Below are 20,094 nucleotides of genomic sequence, written 5' to 3'. Positions count from 1 at the left end.
CGTTCCGACAGAATTAGCAATGAGGAAAGGGGATACGTAGGGGTTGTCGGCATATGACACTTTACAGGAAGGATGCTTTTTTCGAGTTTGTCCAAATGCGCTGCTTAGGTTAAATCAGGGGTGTCCACGCAGGAGGGGATGAGGGGGGGGGGAGGATGTCTTTCTTGCAGTTTTTGTTGAATTTAATAGGGGAGGAAGTTTGTCTTATTTTGGGCGGTTCTTATTCTTATGAGATGCTTCGTAAAAATTGAGGAGGGGCATCGTCCTTGAGAAGAATAAGCACCCCTGTTCAAAATATCTCGAAATTGGTGGAGAAATACAAAAAAAAAAAGAAAAAAAATCGTAACGTATGGCTCTCTAAACTTGTATGGCTCTGATAACATCCCTCTTGACCTAGAGAGATATCAGTTATGTTTGAGTTGAAAGAGAAGTTCTTACTCAGGCACGACATCACTAACTGTTATTTGCATGGAAAATTAGCTCTAATCTTGGCGTTCACCCATGGACCCATGTCCAAGAAATGAGAACAATAGCCATTTAATTCTGATGCACCTCATACGCAAGACCATTATTGCCCGTTATATTACAACGATAACTGGCTTAACTATCCCCAAGAGATGGAGCCACCAGTCATCTCTACCTCCTCAATTTGGACATGAAGATGAAAGGTAGGGAAATTTTCTCCAGTCTCTAGTTTTCATGCATAGACAATGTGAAAAAGAGTATTACAGACCCTGTTCATGATATATTCAACAACGTCGGTCGTTGCTGAACACTCTATTGCTATTGGACGACAGCCTCTTTTTATGGAAACGCAAAAACTTCAGATACTTTCTTATGTTCAATACTTTTCCTGTTTTCACAGCGAAACAACAGAAATATTCCGGTATTAAAAAAAAGTAATCGAAAAGGAATTTTAACAGTTGACAAATTATGCGTTCCTGAGCTGAATGAAGCACCAACCAGAATTTCTTTCAAGACCAAAGAGAAACAGTCAATCAAAAGTTCTTTCATGACTAAAGAACATTAGCCTATTAAATATCATTTCACGATTAAAGAGGATCAGTCAATCAAAAGTCCTTTTACGACCAAAGAAGATACGTCATAAACAGAGGCAATAGCATTAAAACTCAGACAGGTGTCTTATCCAATGAGGACAGGGCTTAATTTGCATGGGAGCTCAGCTCCTATACTTCTTTTCTTGCAACGGTTTTGTACGTGTCGGGTGATAAGAAACAGAGCTGATCAACATTGGGCTCTGGAACCCACCGGAGCATAAATTCTGAAACTGTTGAATAGTTATTTTCTTATCGTTCTTTCCTTACAGAAATGGTCACATTTGGCACACAACTGACAACTTCCCACTAGAAGTTACACACTCGACACATTATTTTTCAGGTTAGAATATAGCAACGATGAATGGCGCTATTTACCATAGTTGCCGTTATTCCTCCTGCAGTATCAGAACAGAAGAGAAGGACCTCACTGAAAATGTTTTACTTTTGCAGTTTCTTTTACATTAATTTTTATGACATTTCCTTTTAACATCAAGCATTCACTGTTTCGTAGTTTATTTATATACGGTAACGTCACTAGAAACAGACATGCTTAAGACATCGCTCCCAGGTTACTCAATTTTCTGAGCTTATTAATGTATTTAGACTTTTAAGACTATTTTTCTCGCAAGCAACTACATCTCATCTAACATTTGGCTGCTTCTGGATCCTTTGAATTAGTTAAGTCCATTTTTATTTGCTCAATTTCGAAAAAAGGTCCGACCATCAGTAACAGACACCGAAAATTCTGTTGATACCCAGCAACAGACAGGATGAGAAAAAGATGAGCAATGGACAGAATTTCCCTTGTCTCTTCAAAATGTGCAAACGTTCTTTATTTTTAGATCGAAAACTTTTCAAATGAACATGAAACACCGGCAGACCTAGTGGTGACTGTTCATAACCTACCACAATTGCCTTGTAAATACCAATTGGGACATAAAATTCACTCTGATAATAAACACTAGATAGCTCCACCGTATTCATGGGTCGCAGTAACATCAGTTTTACACGCCTAAAATTTTTATTCTTTAAATCCAACTTATGACATGTCTGTTATTGGATCCTTGACTGTAACTGGTGCCCTTACCCTACCACTTGTGCAACAAATGCTATTAGTTTAATGACATTTTTCAACATTTGGACGCCCCGTTACTAAACCGCAGGCCGTAATGAGATAAAGCCATCAGTTCCGAAATTGAAAAGTTAATTTCCCGGTGAGCTTAGCTCCAGTACTTCTTTCTAAACGTGTGGGTATTTTTTTTTCTATGCGAATATATCTTCTATAGAATGTAGGGCTCCCGCACTTTTAGTTATTCATCTATTTATTTTATTTATTTATTTATTTGTTTTTTTAGATGTGGAACCCTGAATAAGGATTAAGTTCAAAAGATCCATGTGGTATTTCATCTTCGAATTCGCTCTGAAAAATATTAAAATATCTCAGGCGAACAGATTCAGAACCATACTGGATGGAACACGGCCTATTAACCCAGAAAGACTTTATATCTATCCAGAACAAGAGGTTTATTTATTATGCACTCGAACTAAGATTGAACGAGAAAAAAGGAATTCAATTAAATGAAATCGATAATTGGACTTCCCTCTACGGCGTGAATTATCATAAAGGACTTTTCAACTATTTCTTGAAGATATTCCACCGGCTTCTATTAAGGCCATTTACAGACAGTTTCAGAGAAAAGGTGAAATAAAATGCATCAGCTTTCCTTCCGTGAAATGGTTATTCTACAGAAAAGTAGAGAGATTTAGATGCTAAGAGATGGGTGAAATCTCGTTAGGCAGTGCCCTTAAAAGAGTTAACGCCTCGTTGGGCTGCGGAGATCTATAATTGTATTCATGGTTACGAGATGGGAGAAAAGGTTAAAATAATGTTGACGGAACTATAATCACATAGAAAGGAAATTTTTCCTTTAAAACAAAAATTCCCGATGAAATAATTGAGCAAATACATAAAATTTAAAAAATAATAATCAATTTATAAGGAAATCATAATTTTTTAAGGAGGAAAGCTATTAAAATGAAAAATTTGCAACAACGAAATATTTAACCTTCCTAACTTAGAATAGGTTGAAAAAGGTAAGACAAACGAATCAGGTAACCTATAACCTACTTTTAAGTTTAGTGAATGACAGTAATTTTTCTTTGCATTTATGAGGACTCTCATTTTTGTTCTTTTGAAATTACATTAACATTTCAAAATGTCCGAAATCTACGTTTTACTCCAAAAGAAGACGGAATGTTTGACGTCAAGAGGTAAAACTATTTAAAACGCCAAGAAGTAACTACTGCTGTGGATAGGTAAAAGGCAGTTATTTGCGTTCTTCATTCATTCTTTCTTTCTTTCATTTTTTTTTTTTTTGTAATCTATTGCTGTTTACCTTTATTGTTGAAGTTTGCTTACTTGGTTTCCGCTGAAAATAAAGAACGAAAGATACGTCAGCTTCCAACATCTCTCTGTTATTGGTATGGAATTCAAAATGCATTTCTTTCAAATGTCTCAAAAACGCATTTCTGCAGTGTTCTTTATCTTCCCTCAGCAGTCTATTATTTAGCCCTATAAGCCAAAGAGGTAAAATTCTTACCTCTATGGTTACTTTCTTATATTACTGAGGGCTAGAGTATTCAACCTCCAGAATTGCAAATTGAACCAGAATTGAGACGTCGTTGATCGTTTGAGACGTGCATTCCAAAAATAAAAATGTTAAGAAAGGAAGCACCCTGTGCCTTCCCATACAAACATACGAGTATCTCGTAAATTGTGTATCAAAACGTCTGTCTCTTATTTAAGAACAGAGAGAAGGAAATTTTTAGTAAACAACATTTACAATATTTTTTGAAGTAACACTGCTTACGGTGCTATAAGAGTAAAATTTCAATATGTAACGAAAGTATCGGTTGTACTAGCGTCTTTAGTTGAAGCAGTCAGAATGTATTTTTAATCCATTTATCAGAAACTGCGAGGGCCTATTTTCCAAACATTTTCTACTTCTTCAGAAAGCATATTTTTCTCAATACATTTTCACTGTTGCGCATAAACTTCAAGCAGTCTAAGATTCGCGAGATCTCTAACCACTATAACTACCTGAAAAAGGTCAAGCATAATAAGAAAAAAGATATTTTCACTTTATATTTTCTATTAACGCATTGTGTTTCAATAAAAGATAGCTTAGGAAGCAACCCATCTTTATCTTTACTAATAATAAAGCTGAAAGTCTCTCTGTCTGGATGTCCGGAGGATGTCGGGATGTCTGTATCTCTGTGACGCGCCTAGCGCCTAGACCGTTAGGCCGATTTTCATGAAATTTGGCACAGAATTAGTTTGTAGGATGGGGGTGTGCACCTCAAAGCGATTTTTCGAAAATTCGATGTGGTTCTTTTTCTATTCCAATTTTAAGAACAAAACTATCATAAGATGGACGAATAAATTACGAAATCATCATGACGAGGAACCGTAACATGGGTAAAAGCCAATTGGCGAGATACGAAATTATCATAACGTGGAACCGTAACATGGGTACAAGCCAATTGGCGAGAAAACTCACCATACTTTATTTGTAAATATACAGGCGAACCAAAAGACCTTTTAATTTTTCCATTACGGGCAAAGCCGTGCGGGTACCACTAGTATTCAATAAAGTACAACTTACGAGTCATCCATATTCAGTAAAAGACAGTGAATGAGCAACCTATAAAAGTTTCATCAGCTCAAAGAAAACACGAAAGACATTTAAATTTAGCATGATGACATATTTCACTAAGAATTTTAAATAAAAACCGATATCAAATGTTATATAAAATACGTCATATTTTCACTCCGAGCGGCATGCCAAGACAGGCTGGAAAACACATTTTTCAAACAACGCCCAGAAAAGTGCCACAGTCTGATATTTTATAAAAAATCAACTCTTTTAATTAGTTTTTAATCTGACAGCGAACGAGCTGAAATCAGTTATTAATACGCAGCATTAAGTGGCATTCAAATGGCGTAGTTAGGAATGGGCGGAGAGGGCGGTTCGCCTCGGGCGGCATACGGTTGGGGGCGGCGCACAGTGGGGCGAAAACGCCAAAAAAAAACCTTAAAAATGTTTTTAAACCTCTCTCACTTGTTTGTGTACACAGGCATGTTATTATGGAGTTTTTTCGATTTGTTTGGGCTCAGGGTCCAAAGTTCGCAGGTAATTCCTTTACAGGTTCTTTCTACAGACCATTTATGACTAATTAATATTAATTTCTAAGAGGACATAAAAGGACATTTTTTTGTAGTGTTTGAAAAAAATAACTTTGAAGTCCCAAGTTTTCGGTGCTGATCAAAACCGATTTTCTGTTTGAGAATTCGATTACTTATTTTTTTCGTCCTATTACTATCGTTGGACACGAGGGAAATTAAATATTCCCGCCTTTAATAACGAATATATATATATATATATATATATATATATATATATATATATATATATATATATATATATATATATATATAGACTGCTTAAAAGCAACTTTTGTAAATTCCCGCACTCATGGTTCTTCAACTTTCTAAAGGCTCTCTTCAGCTTTGTAGTGAACGAAGGGCTCTAAAATTCCAGTACTGATTACTGTAGGCCTGTGCAAATTTATTAATCTTCAATTGGTTTAATATAGGAAAAAAAAACATTTATAAGCGCTTTTTGGCGTTTTCGCCCCACTGTGCGACGCGGCGGTTCAGCATCTTTGATGAGCAAAAAATCTAAATAAGAGGATCATACTTTGAGCCTATTTCTGGAGGCAAAGAAAACAAACCCATCGAAATGTTAGGTTTTCGTATGACTACAACTGGCCTTCTCTGTGTTCAAATTCGAAATATTTCCGTAGTGAGCTCCTAAATCTGTCTTTTCCCTTACTGTCCTCTAAGAAAGACTTAAATTGTGTTTTTTAAACTTAAATTTCGGAAAATATTCTAGGAAAGACCCCGACTTCCTAACGTCACCAAAGGTGAAAACAGAACCCCCTTCCTTTCCCTCCCAAAACTTACTTTTAACTGCGATTTTTGATGTAAATTTAGAGTATTTCTCCGGGATATGTACCTGACCCCCACCCTCTCTTTTTTGTTTTAGAATAGGGATTAAATTAGTCTCCTTCCTTCCTTAAATAAAGTTTTCAATTTTAAGTTCACTAATTTTCGGTGATTTAATGTTTTAGATGTGTTAATGAAAGAGCAGAAAATGGAGGTACCGCCCCGGGCGGCAGAAACTGTAACTACGCCACTAGTTGCAGTCTACAGAGTTCAACCAACGCAGATTTTAAGTTTAAGTAATGGTATTAAGACTGCATTTTAGCAAATAAAAATGCTTTCATAGAACACAAAAAATATAAACAATAATCAGGGTTTAAATTTGGATGAAAACTCACTGAAATTCGGCTTTAATAAACTTTTTTTTTTCAATTTAATGTGCAACACATTTCCGTATTATCCCGCATTAACCGGCATGCCGGAAAAAAACGAGGTTCACCAGCATGCCGGAAAATTTGAGGCTTATTTTGCAACAAAACAAAAGTAAAATTCCCCGTTTAGTTCCAATCAGAAAGCAAACCATTGTTAATGCGATTCGTCCATATTTTTTTTAAATAAATTCTTTTTGGTTCCTTTTAGAGAGGTAAGTGTAATTTTTATTTAATGATGTAAATTCTTTAGCACTGGCTTAGGGGCGGTAACTTACTGCTTAAATGTTTGCTTAGTTTTAATATATTTTTTATAAAATTATTCGTTATTGAAAAATATTTTTCCTGTTAAAATAACATATGACATTGTTAGTTAACATTTTAACAAAATTAAAGTGTTTATCAATACTAATGAGATATGTATAGAATTTATATTATTTTTTAAGCTGAATATATATTTTTTATGGTATTATTTTTTTTCCTTACCTCAATTTTTCCGGCATGCTGGAAAGGACCAGGAAAGTGTTATTGAAAATTTGGTGACCCCTGAATTTTTCGACTTGCCAGCTGATGCGGGGTAATACGGTAGATGGAATTCACTCTATTAACGCATAAAAATAAGTTCTGAAATCTATAAATGCCGACACTTCTTTTTGTCAGAAATTAAGCTCTGGTGACAACAGTTAAGTGTCACGCTTAGTTTTCTAATCACCAAACCTCGAAATAAAGAATCGCTAGAAATTAGAAATTACTTTTTAAAAAATTATTAATTATTAAAAATATTTTTGTGGAAATCCATAGTTCTCTTGTTCTCCTACCAATCCATATCCTATGGCAGGGGCGGCAAATAGGAAGGGCAAGAGGGGGTGGTCGCACCCCCGAATTTTTTGAGCAGAATGATGAAAAATGGTTAAATTCAATTTTTGTAACTCGCACATCAATGTTCATTTTAAAACAATCTCTCGTTCTCAGTAATATTTGATGAAACTCGACACATTTCCTGGCACATGCAAGTGTTTTCCGTTACTTAAAAGATAATTTAGGAATTCATTAAGCATTTTCTGGCCTTTTCAGTACAGAAAAAAACTGACGAAGGACGACGGTGAGCTTTAACTAAAGAAGTAATTTTCCTATATAGGCTAACTACTTCATTTTGTGTGTTCAGTGTAACGATCTGGCCAGGATCTATAAATTTTGGGCCCCCTGCAACAAAATCCGTAGGACTTCTCCAAGAGGCCAGCAATGTGTATTTGCAACGTTAATACTGAGTGCTTGTCCCCCCCCCCCCTTTTTTTCAATTTCTTGGGCCGTTGGACCCTTTAAGAACGAGCCCCCCTCCCCCTGTCACTGAGGGATCTATAGGAACGCAGATCCGGGCCTGAAACTGGAACGATGCTTTCTACAGTATCAGAGGCCCGTGCAATCAAGTGGTATGCATGATTTTCAAAAGAAAATTGCATGGTACTTTGCATTGATTGTTACGCTTATACGGTCTTCCATAGTTTCAATAGTTAAAACTATAAAGCATTTCTCAATAATTTCAAAGCAGTGATTTGATACCTTTCAGAATTATTGCAAAACGATTCTTTAAATGATGAGAAAGCTGGTGCCATTTAGCATGAATAGCTTCGTTTAATTTGTTTATATTGTGGAAAGTTTTTGAACAGTATTTTACTCTATCAAGACATCTTCAATCCGTTACCTTTATTTTTAGACTATTCAAGCTTCAGTTCAGTTTACAATTGAAACTGTTAATGGTTTTAGCTTGGATGTTTATTTCAACCAAGTGTGCAACTTTCCAAAAAAAAAAAAACAATTTAGAATATGTGACAGAAATCCACATCATATGATGAAAAGTTAAACATTGATTCAATTTTTTGTATGAAATAATGGATTTAGTTTTTAATGAAATTAACCCAAGATTTGATGATGAATATTTTTCTGTATTGTTGACTTTATATTATTTGGATTGGATGTTGAAAACGAAAAATAAAATATTTCAATGAGGCAAGAAGCATTGTTTTCTTGATAGAAACTAGATTATTCAATGAGGGAAAATGAAGATATTCACAATTTTTAAAGTTGCCTAGGTGATTTTAAACAGCAAGATCTGAAAAGTGTATTTTCGTGCATAACTTTGTTACCTCAATTATTTTTTAACCATACCAACCAGTTCAGTTAGTCAAGAAAGATCATTTTTACGTCTCAGGAAGTTCGAGAATTATTTTCGAGGCACAATGGGTCAATTTTTTAAAAAAATTTTTAAATCTTTAGCTGTACTGGCAAAAGAGCAAGGCCCTGGGCATTGATGGATTAGTGCATGATTTCCTGTTCTTCTGAATTCCGAAAAGCATGCAATAAAAATTCACTAAAATGTAAAAACTGTAGTATCAAGGTGTTTAATATAAAATGAATTAAAATTTTGTCATAAATTTTAATTAATTTTAGAATAAGTTATCATGTTTTCAAACATTATTTTTTGTTAATATTAGACCCGTTTTATGACCACCTCTTGTTAGCCAGTGTATGTTTTGTACCATACTGAGATAACTTATATTTAGGAAACTCGACCCCCCCAAATGAAATGCTGAAATGCCGCCCCTGTCCTATGGAAATGGAAATTACCAGTATAGTATAGCGTTATAGGTGGTATCGAAAATCGCATTTTAAAACGTACAGAAATTAGTAAATAAGAATGATATTTAAATATTAACCAAGTACAAAATAACTAATAATAACAATGAAATGTTTCGATACATTGTCCAATCGGCAGATTTCGAAATAAAGGAAGAATCGCAAGATATTAGAAATCATTTAATAATTTATGAGAAACGATAGTTCCGTTGTCTTCTATTGCTCCTGTTGTTCTATATCCGATGGGTATTACAGAAATGACTTGTTTGCTCTTACAATTACATAATAGACTGAAAATGCAACAGGATTGAATTTTAAGGGTTTATCCTGCTAGAATCCTTGGTTTAAAGCGATACTTCCAGTCGCAGCATATTAATTTATAGAGAAGCAGGGACTGTTGTGACCAACCCGAGAGAGAAATTTCTGACTTGTTATGACCTGCTATTAGGATAAAACTCTGGCTTATTATGATCAACCACCAGGGGTAAGTTCTGACTCGTTACGACCAAACCTGAATGAAACACTCTGACTTGTTATGATCAACCACCAAGGAGAAAATTCTAATTTGTTCTGATCAACCACCAAGGAGAAAAATCTAACTTGTTATGACCAATTCTAAAGAGATAACTCTGGCTTGTTATGACCTACCACCAAAGAGTGAGAAAAGTCTGATTTTGCCATGACCCCATGGAAAAAATCCGGTTTATTACGACTCATCCCTTCCCACAGAGATAGATCTGGCAGTGCTAGTGATATCTACCGTTTTTTATTTCCCCTTTTCATAAGTCTTTGTTAATGACCCAGAATAAAAATGACACACAGCCTCCAAGTAACCGCCGAAAAGTCCACCCACCATTGAAAAGGCGTACTTTTTACGGCCTCCATCAACTACTGTAACTCAATTTCCCTCGAAATACAACCCGTAATTGCTGTGCTTTAAATAAAAACGGAGGTGTCATTACGCCATTACGACCTGCATGGTTAAAGCAAATCGTGCACTCGAAGAGCAAATAAAAATAGGGCATCCGAGGAAAGCAATGAACATTAAGGCAGGTCCCTCGACACCACAGGGCAGAAAATGACTGTTTACGCAAATGAAGTGAGAGCTTTACTCCGGCAAGCATCATTCGAGAGTTTTCCTTCTCGCTTGGGGCTGGAGGAGAAAGTTCCATGAGCTCCAAGATTAAGTCAAAGAACCTATCAAATGGATTGGAAAGCAGTGAAGATCATAATCTATTTCATTATCATACGATAGGGTCAGTCGGGAGAAACTGGGGGAATATTGAAAAAGGTCTATTTTCTTTCTTTCTTTTTTTTTTTTTTTTTGATATTTAGTTTATTCTCTTTTGGAGACATATTTTGAGATCATAACCAATATTTTTGTTTCTGTTTCAGCAAGTTAAATTACAATAAATCTTTTTGAAACAAAATTAAGTTTAATTTATCATGTACTAGCAGTACCCGCACGGCTTTGCCCGTAGTAGAAAATTAAACGGTCATTTGGTCTGCCTGTATATTTACAAATAATGGATGATGAATTTCTCGCCAATTTGCTATCTTAATTTGCCCGCCCATGTTACGGTTCCACGTTATGATAATTTCGTAATTCACTCGCCCATCTTATGATAATTTTGTTCTTCAAATTGGAATAGAAAAAGAACCAAATTGAATTTTCGAAAAATCGCTTCGAGGTGCACACCGCTATGCTACAAACTAACTTTGTGCCAAATTGCATGAAAATCGGCCAAACGGTCTAGGCGCTATGCGCGCCACAGAGATCCTGACAGGGAGAGATCCAGACAGAGAGACTTTCAGCTTTATTATTAGTAAAGATCAATTTTCTTTCCTGCATATGTTTTGCACATTTTATATTTTTCTTTTACCTATTTAGTTATTAATTATGCTGCTCTTGCCGGGGGAAAAACAACTAATAATTTATTCCGAATAAACATTTTATTAAAAAGATTTACCAAAATAATTATCTTAACATTAATAATGAATCTTCTGCGGTTGAAAAAAATTTAAGTATTTAAAATATCTCACTTACATTTATTGGTCCAAGCTCAACGTTATCATAATGGAAATGTGCGCATTCGTCAAGTTTGGGAAAGCGGCTGCTTCCGTCAGAATTCCTGAAAAAGAGAACAGTGGTTACGAGATAGTTTGAAGCTTTCAGAGTGAAAAACCTGTATAAATGCTACTCCAATTCATACAGGACCACGTGTTTGATTCTAAAAATAAGCTTTAATTTTGCTGTATCTAGCGATCATAAGTTTCTTTTTTTTTTTTTTTTGATTATAATAACAATAATAACAGCAATAAATAATAATAATAATAATTAGTAATTAATAATAATTATAATAACAATAATAACAGCAATAAATAATAATAATAATCTCATATATATAATAGCCGATTCACTGATCGAGAGCCGCTATATAGATAGGCCGACGCATCAGCTTAAGTTTAGCCATTTTTGATCGGTTTTTTCATTGTTGCGCTGCTAGGGTTACCACAGCAAAGTTTTGGGTTTCGCCAAATTTGCCAAAAATAATATTTTATTTAATAAAAAAATTCACGTGTGCCACTAATAATTGCTCGCAATGAGAAATCACCAAAAACAATAACTTGACAGAAAAGACAGCCACTCAAACACGCGCTCCGATCCAAAATGGCTGAACTTAAGCTGATGCGTCGCGTCGGCTCGTATATATAGGGGCCTTACACTGATCTAAGGCCCCTATATATACGAGCCGGCGCATCAGCTTAAGATCAGCTTTTTTGGATCGGAGCGCGTATTGGAGTGGTTGTCTTTTCTGGCGAGTAATCGCGTTTGGTGATTGTTCACTGCGAGCGGTTATTTAGCGGCACGTGAATTGTTTATAAAATAAAGTATTATTTTCGGCAAATTTGGCGAAAGCCGAAATTTAGCTGTGGTAACCCTAACAGCGCAACAATGAAAAATCCGATCCAAATTGGCTAAACTTAAGCAGATGCGTCGGCCTATCTATATAGCGGCTCTACACTGATCTAGAGCCGCTATATAGATAGGCCGACGCATCAGCTTAAGTTTAGACATTTTGGATCAGATTTTTCATTGTTGCACTGATTGGGTTACCGCAGCAAAGTTTCGGATTTCGCCAAAATTTGCAGAAAATAATTTTTTATTTTATAAACAATTCACGTGCCGCTAATAATTGCTTACAGTGAACAATCACCAACGCGATAACTCGCCAGAAAAGATAACCACTCAAACACGCGCTCCGATCCAAAAAGGCTGATCTTAAGCTGATGCGTCGGCTCGTATATATAGGGGCCTTACACTGATCGAGTACCGCTCCTGACGTCATCAACAATGACATTCGCGCCATAGCATGATAATTTGACAATGTTTTTGGTTAATGCTTGAAATGCAGGGAAATGATGACATGGCTGAACTGGATCCAGTAACTTAACTGCTTTCCTGGTAAGATTGTCATTTTAGGAGAATGAATAAACGAAACAGTGGTCAACAATGAACGCTATCTACTGGGGTTTAGGGTTAATCCATTGGAGATAGGGTTAAAACTTCAACTATCAAAACATCACCAAACAGGCAGTTGCTTTGTTTAAATGTAGAAGGCAATTTTTCACTCGTCATATTATGACAGGCGATTTTCTAGTAAATAATAAAAACAGATAATATTAATAACTATTATTATTATTGTAATGAATAATATTGATAATAATGGTAAAAAACAATTATAAAACAAATAATAATAATAATAATAACGGTAAATAACTATTATTATTTTTAATTAACAGCGAATAATAAGCCATTGCTGAAGTCAGTTTTATGCATTGAATTTTTAGTCGCGTTCCTTTTTGAATTACTACATATTGTTTGTGTTACGCTTAGGTATATAGTAATTTATTATACGGTGCGTTATATTTTCTGCACTATGTCGATTCAAGCTTAAAAGCTGGTTTAAGAATAAGAAAGTTAATTACTCCTTAATTTCTTCGTCCACATTTGAATTTTAATGGCTTGAAACTATTTTTATCATTTCTAAAAAAAAGTAGTTTTATTTATTTATTTTATTTTATTTTTGATGTACCTTCCAAGCATTGACATTTTTACACTTAATGATGAATTTGGACAGTCGCAATTTGAAACAATATTACCAAAGACTTGGTGACGTTTTTTAAAGAACCAAACATTTCGAAAGCCGCAATGCCATTTTGTTCCAAGAAAAGACCACAAATAGCCTCTACTACCTTTAGTGGATTGATATTCTCGAAGCATTTTGTTCTCTTCTGCAAACACCACGCATACACGAGTAAAAGACAAGATGCCCCGATGAATTTAGAAATTTCTCCAGCTTGAGTTAAAAAGCAAAAGGATGTATCGCAGCGACAGGGAAAGGGGAAAAAATATCCCAGTGAACAAATAATATCTTAACATCATTATGATGACGGAGGCTTTCCTTTAATATGATGTTATGCATCTAGATAAACTGCGATAATTCCATATTTGAGATTAATTTCTAAACTAATAATTACATTATCAAAAGAAATGCATCGCCTACTAATTAGCGAATGAAGAGTCAAAGAATTAGTTGAAATCTAGCAAGAGATTATCGTTGAATAGTATAAACTATAACCAGTAACAATTATCTATATTTTTTGCTGGAGTTGTTGGGTGAGCGCTTACATTTCAGGTATTATGTCTAAATTTATTGATGCTCGCAGATGGTAATTATTGAATTGTGTACCAACAACGAAAGAGAAATACGTACTCATTTTTGTATTTTTTACAGGAGCTTTGTTGTAGTGACTCTTTTTATATTTAACTTTGGATCAGGGGGTGTTTGTGATCCGAAATTTCCGAAATTTCTGAAAATTTTGGGTGCCGTTTCGGAAAATTTTAGTCTAGCAAGGTTCAAGGGCGCCCATATAGGGGGGCAAGGTGGGGGGGGGGGTGGAGCCCCCGCCCCTAGAAATTAGAACTTGTTTGCTTTTAGTACTTTTTTCTTTGCAAAAATGTAAAAACATTTCTTTTCCAACTGTTAATGAATAAGTTATTGAAAATGTCAAATTTTTATGACTCCTAATCTGTCCTGAAATCGGTTTCCATGGGGAAAATATCCTGCTAAACCATGGCTAAAATATTTGAGCCCCCTCCCCCTTACAATTTTGCATATGGCAAGGTTCTAAAACTGCAAAATGATATTAAAAAGAAAAAATAAATAAATATTTTCCCCCAATGATTTCAATGATTTTTGTATGCATATTTGCAGAGTTTTACGAAAGAAGAGGGGGGGGGGGGGTGAGTTTCCGAAAATTTCGCACTGTCTTCAGAAAATTTTACTTGCACCCCTGCTTTGGATATCTTATGTGATTGGTGCTACCATATGGCAATAGGTGAATAGAATAGGTAATAGGTTTAGAAATGTTATCAAGAGAATTAGTGAAGTGGTTCTTGAGAGAATTTAAGCGCTGTCAAGAGTTTCATTGTGTTTCTAGAAAATGCACAAGAAAGGTTTAAAAAGGAAAAACAAAAAACATTTTCAATAAATGAGGCAAAAAAATCGCAGATTAAAATCTATTGAAATGTATACATCTAGTGTTTGTTCTTTTTGTTGGAGGGAGGGGGGGGGGACGAAGTGCCCTTTTGAACTGAAGTTGACCTTTTATTGAGTACAAGCGCTTTGCTCCTTTTTATTAAGAGGGAGATCTATGTGTTTAACAGAACTGAGTCCCCTCATTACCACAAAAATGGAGGCGTTTCCAAAATTTTAAAAGTACTTTTTTCTGAAAGAGAATGCTTAAAAACATATGATCTGACCCTTATTTAAATAATTTCTTTAAGTTTAATATTTTTAAAAAATTACTTAAATCAGTGCGCTTTCATTGTTTACGCTTCTGCCGATGACATCACAAATGATGAATTGCCATTCAGTGTTGCCATTCACAGAGCAAAATATTTAATTTGCATCTTTACTCACGTGTATTGGCAACGAAATATTTGATAACAAGCGTAGAGCGCAACTTTAATTCGCTTAATGATTATCATAACGTGGAAACGCGGTAAAAAGATGCGCCGAAGAGCATCATTAGTGACGTCTCAAGACCAAGCATTGTTTGAAAAATGGAACATTTTAAAAAATTAATTAAAAAATAACTGTTGGAAAATTAAAAATATTTTCTGGGTCCATGTTTTTTTTTTTTTTTTTGCTTATTCTATCAATTTCAGTGACAAAAAGTACTACTTTTGACTGAAGGAAACAACCCTATTGCTGCCATACAAAGTCACCAAAATTGGCGATAGGAAACATTGAATGAGTTTACACATTTTTTACGCAATACACATTTATATAAATAAGGGAAATGATGAAATATACCATTCTGGAGGCGACAGTGATCAAAAAAAAAAAAAAAAAAAAATTGAAACGGCCGGCTACTGCAAACAGATCATAATTTTCTCAGCTTAATTTTTCGTTGATTAGTGCTCACTGCTCGGCATCAGAGAAAAAAAAAATCAGTTAACGATCCCAGCAGGCAACATTAACTTAACAATCGAGGCGATGTTCTGCTATCAAATTTGAACAGTTTTCCCCAGACACTCATCAAATATGCAGGAGGAGTTTACAACAAAGACATTTAAACCACCGATGGAGAAGTCTGATGTCATTATGCAAAGCGGACAAGCAGCGGCCGTTGTCATGGTTACGAAACTTTCTCAACGATCGTAATTCAATAAATCTTAATTAAGATTGACGGGCGCCTTGAACAGACCTGAGAGTAAAGTGTACTGAAGCTGATGGGGAGAAAAGATTAGAAATTTTTTAAGGAAAAGCGACGGACGGAGTTGAGTTTAAGTTGGGATAGAACAAAGGTAAATCATCTTGGACAAATCCCTTTCAGAAAACATTACAAGCTCGAAAATTAAATCTGCAGTTATTTTTGTCTTATAGCTGCATTTAAATTAACGAATTTAACTGAACAAAATTGCGTGATGCGTACTAGTTCCTATGTGCATTTAAAAAAAAAAAGTTTTGCAATACATTCTGATACATCCTCTTCAGTCTTAAGGTACAAATGCGTGAGTTTCTCTTCTTTGACTTATAAAATCTGAACGGTTTATTTTCGGGGAGTTAGAACTCACTTCTAGAAAGGTCACTTAAAAAAGATACCAATAATTTAATAACGCAGTTACTATTAAAAAAAAAATAAAAATTGAATTTTGACATCTTGAATTCAAATTATGTTTTTCGCAATCACGAGTGTGTGTATGTAGGTGTGTGTGTTTGTGTGTGGGGGTATGTGTTTGTGTGTACGGGTTATGTGTATGTGTGTGTAGGCATGTGTGTTTGTGTCTGTGGGGGGGGGGGGGGGGTATGTGCATGTGTGTGTAGGCATATGTGTTTGTGTCTGTGTGCAGGCATGAATGTGTGGGTAGTTGTGTGAATGTGTGTATGTGTTTGTGTCTGTATGTATGCGTGTATGTGTTTGTATGTGTGTATGTGTTTGTATATGTTTGTAGGTGTATGTGTGTGTAGGTGTGTGTGTGTGCGTGTGTGTAGTTGTGTATGTGTTTGTATATGTGTGTAGGTGTATGTGTGTGTAGGTGTGTGTGTGTAGTTGTGTATGTATGCGCGTGTGTGTAGGACATGGATGCAACCTGGAGACGGCTTTCGCTAGAGGTGCAGCATCGTGAGGAGCCCGTCGACGGTGATGGTGCGGAGGGTGGCGGTAGGAAAAATCAAAGGAACGTCAAAAGCAGTCAAGTGAGAGCAATAAACCATCGTGATTGCTCAAAAAAAAAAACTTTCATGACGGTTTGTACATTAACAATTCTTTCAGCGAGCTTTTAAAATTAATTTTCCAAACTATAAAAAACTAACTAGCTCAACCTCAAGTTCAAAAATGTCTTCTTATGTTTATGGCCGATGGAGATAATGTAGTACTAATTTTGAGAAAGTCATTTGTAGTTGGGAAGTTGAGATCTGTTACATCTTCGTCATCTTCGATCTATATAAGCAGTTGAGTGAAATAGTCAAAGGGAGATTCTTCCAACAGTTTCATCCATTTCATACAGCAGCACGTTCATCAGCTTTTGCGACTTCATCATCAAATTCGATAAGTTTCACAACTTCCAGCATTATTTGACGTTTCTCACATTTTTCTACTAGGAAACCTTTAGAATCGTGAGCTTCAGTTTCTGCTTCCTAAGCTTTATTTAAAAATAATGCTTCAAAAGAAAAACGATAAAATAGATATTATATTCCTATAAGATTATAAATTATATTCCTATAAGATTATAAGATTATATTCCTATTAGTAGGATATTTCATTCTCATTTCCCTTATAATGCGGACTTAACAGAACACACAAACACACACGCGCTGACAATATATAATAAAAGCGGACACAGGTAGTGCGACAATCGAGAAGGACAAAAAGGTGACAAAAACCAACAATACAAAATTGCACTTAAACAAACTTCCCTTTTGCGACTTCATCATCAAATTCAATAAGTTTTCACAACTTCGAGCATTACTTGACGTTCCTCACATTTTTCCACTAGGAAACCTTTAGGATCTTGAGCTTTTGTTTCTGCTTAATAAGCTTTATTTAAAAATAATGCGTCAAAAGAAAAAACGATAAAATCGATACACCTACAAAAGATTATATTCTTATTAACAGGATACTCCATTGTCATTTCCATTATAAGGCGGACTTAAAAGAACACACACAAACACACACGCGCTGATAATATATAGTTAAAGCGGACACAGGTAGTGCGACAATCGAGGAGGACAAAAAAATGACAAAAACCAACAACACAAAGTTGCACTTAAACAAATTTTAAATAAGGATTTCACTAGCAATATTCCAATATTCTTACATTTTTCCAAGCAGTTTCATCCATTTCATATCACAGTAAGGAAGCACAAATCTCTACTAGATATACTATGCCGACAGTCCAGTTATACCATCCAGAAGCTGCGGTTTCGTATTTGTTATGGACTCATCAGTAAGGAATAGAAAATAACCGAGTTGGAGGCAGATGTCATCTCATTGAGACAGAGAGTGACAACAAACTGGTAGCGAAAGATACGAAAAAAAAAACACTGATGTTTCAATGAGATGCCATTAGACTCCATTTCGATTACTTTCTATTCAACAAGTAAAAAAACAGCCGTCTCTGGATTTCATAACCGAGCTGTCGATATTTTGCGTGTAATTCTGCCTTAGCCCTTGCTTAAGGGCAGTAACTTACTGTTTAAAAACCTTTACGTCAGGAGATCGGTGTAAAAAGGGAAGGGGGAGGTTAGAAAGAAGTAATAGAATGTATATACAAACATGTACTTAGTATTATGGATTAGTAAGCAAAAAAAAAAAGATTATGCATTTGCTGAAGGATCGTAGCTTAACAACTTAGTTTCTTTCAACTTCTCTCCACAAGTGGTTTTTTTTTTTTCCTCCACATTTTATAATGTCGCCATAAATTGAGGTCATGAAATACTGCGAATAATCGTGAGTTTACTGTAAATATATTGTGTTCTTTAACCCCCCCCCCGGGGGGGATTTTAAATAGCTAAAGCGACTAAACCGGGATGTCTAGTTCCTTCGTTGAAATATAAATTGACCCTCCAAGCTAATACGGTCACGTCAAAACAAAAACATTCCAAAAACTTAAAAACCGAAAGCTTAAAAACAAAATCTTATAACATATACTATCTGTCAAGTAAACAAACAAAGGTGCTTTCCTGCCACATCCCAGAATCAAGTTGCTGCAGCAAGTGACTGATGGCAATAATAAAACACTTTTAATCTTCTGCGAAATCTGTAATGCCTCCCGACACTAGGGAAGCCTTACTACTGCTTCCACGTCACTGGTCCCATGGGTTAAAGATTTACGCTCTCGCTGTTCTGCAAACTCTGAAGCAGAAGGAATTTGATCTTTCAAGAAATAAAAAAATCAAGGGAAAGTTCTTTCAAGTAGTTTTTTTTTTAAAACTGATGGTAGTAGATAAAGAGTAGAAAATAGTCCTCTTTTTCTTCGTAAAAAATACTATCCGAAGTTTCACCCTTCTATTTTTTCAATTTTCGTTTCGATGCGAGATTGTAGGCAATTTTTGCTCGTGTTCTTTTTCACTTCTCAACCCTACTTGCAGAACTCGAAATTAACAGTGATCTACTGATTCAGGAACATAAAAACATCCATTGGACCAGTGGGATATAAATTTTAATGATCCACGGGACCAGTGAAGTTCTACTGCTGTTTTCCTTTCAAAAATTGTAAGCATTAAAGTTCTTTTAAACCTGTTGAAGGTGTGTACCTTTTTTTTTGCAATTTTTAGGCTTTTTTTTTTTTTTTTGCATGAAAGGTAGGTTAAGAAAGTTTTATAGCATTATAACCTATTGTTTTTACTCCTTACTTTTTGTCGATTGAAAACTGCTAATTATAGGTCATATTACTTTATTTTGCTTTCTCTCTTTTTTTTTTTAATATTTAAATCCGGATGCGACACTGAACCACTGAAACTTTGTACGGATCAGTGAAATTCTGTAGTAACTGGTTCATTGGACCAGTGTCGTATTTTTCAAAACCTCTCTCACTGCTACTTGTATTTATGCTTTAAACAGATAATAGTCAAACAATGATGTATTGAATGCACAGCCACCCCATTTCTGAAAAACTGGTTTCCTTCTGTCGAAATCATCTATAACCACAAAATTAATTTGACAGCAAACTTGGTGGAAAGTGTAAACAACACTTAATGCAGAAATTATTCAACCCATCTTATTCGGAACTCTTTTGTGTGGTTATCTAAAGTTTAAGTAGCAGTAATTGTAATTTTTTTGTAATTCGAGCAGCAGTAGAGAGCGTATTTTTTTCCCCCCAGATTAATCATAAAACTTGAAGGACAGATAATTCACTTTCCAAATCTGGCCTTTGTAACACCTCTACTTACAAAGT

The 20,094-nt window shown here is 35.2% G+C and overlaps 1 protein-coding gene across 1 annotated transcript in view; it reads right to left on the bottom strand.

The window, feature by feature from the left end:
* LOC129216779 (rho GTPase-activating protein 32-like) overlaps window positions 1-20,094 on the bottom strand; it is a 250,038-nt gene that overhangs the window by 85,456 nt on the left and 144,488 nt on the right. The window contains 1 exon segment of the mRNA XM_054850994.1: window positions 11,173-11,257. Within this exon segment, the coding sequence (XP_054706969.1) occupies window positions 11,173-11,257 (85 nt within the window).

This window comes from Uloborus diversus, chromosome 2 (genome assembly GCF_026930045.1).
Source record: "Uloborus diversus isolate 005 chromosome 2, Udiv.v.3.1, whole genome shotgun sequence".
Classification (NCBI taxonomy): domain Eukaryota; kingdom Metazoa; phylum Arthropoda; class Arachnida; order Araneae; family Uloboridae; genus Uloborus; species Uloborus diversus.
Note: the sequence above shows the minus strand (reverse complement) of the source record. Positions and strands in the feature narration are given on the sequence as shown.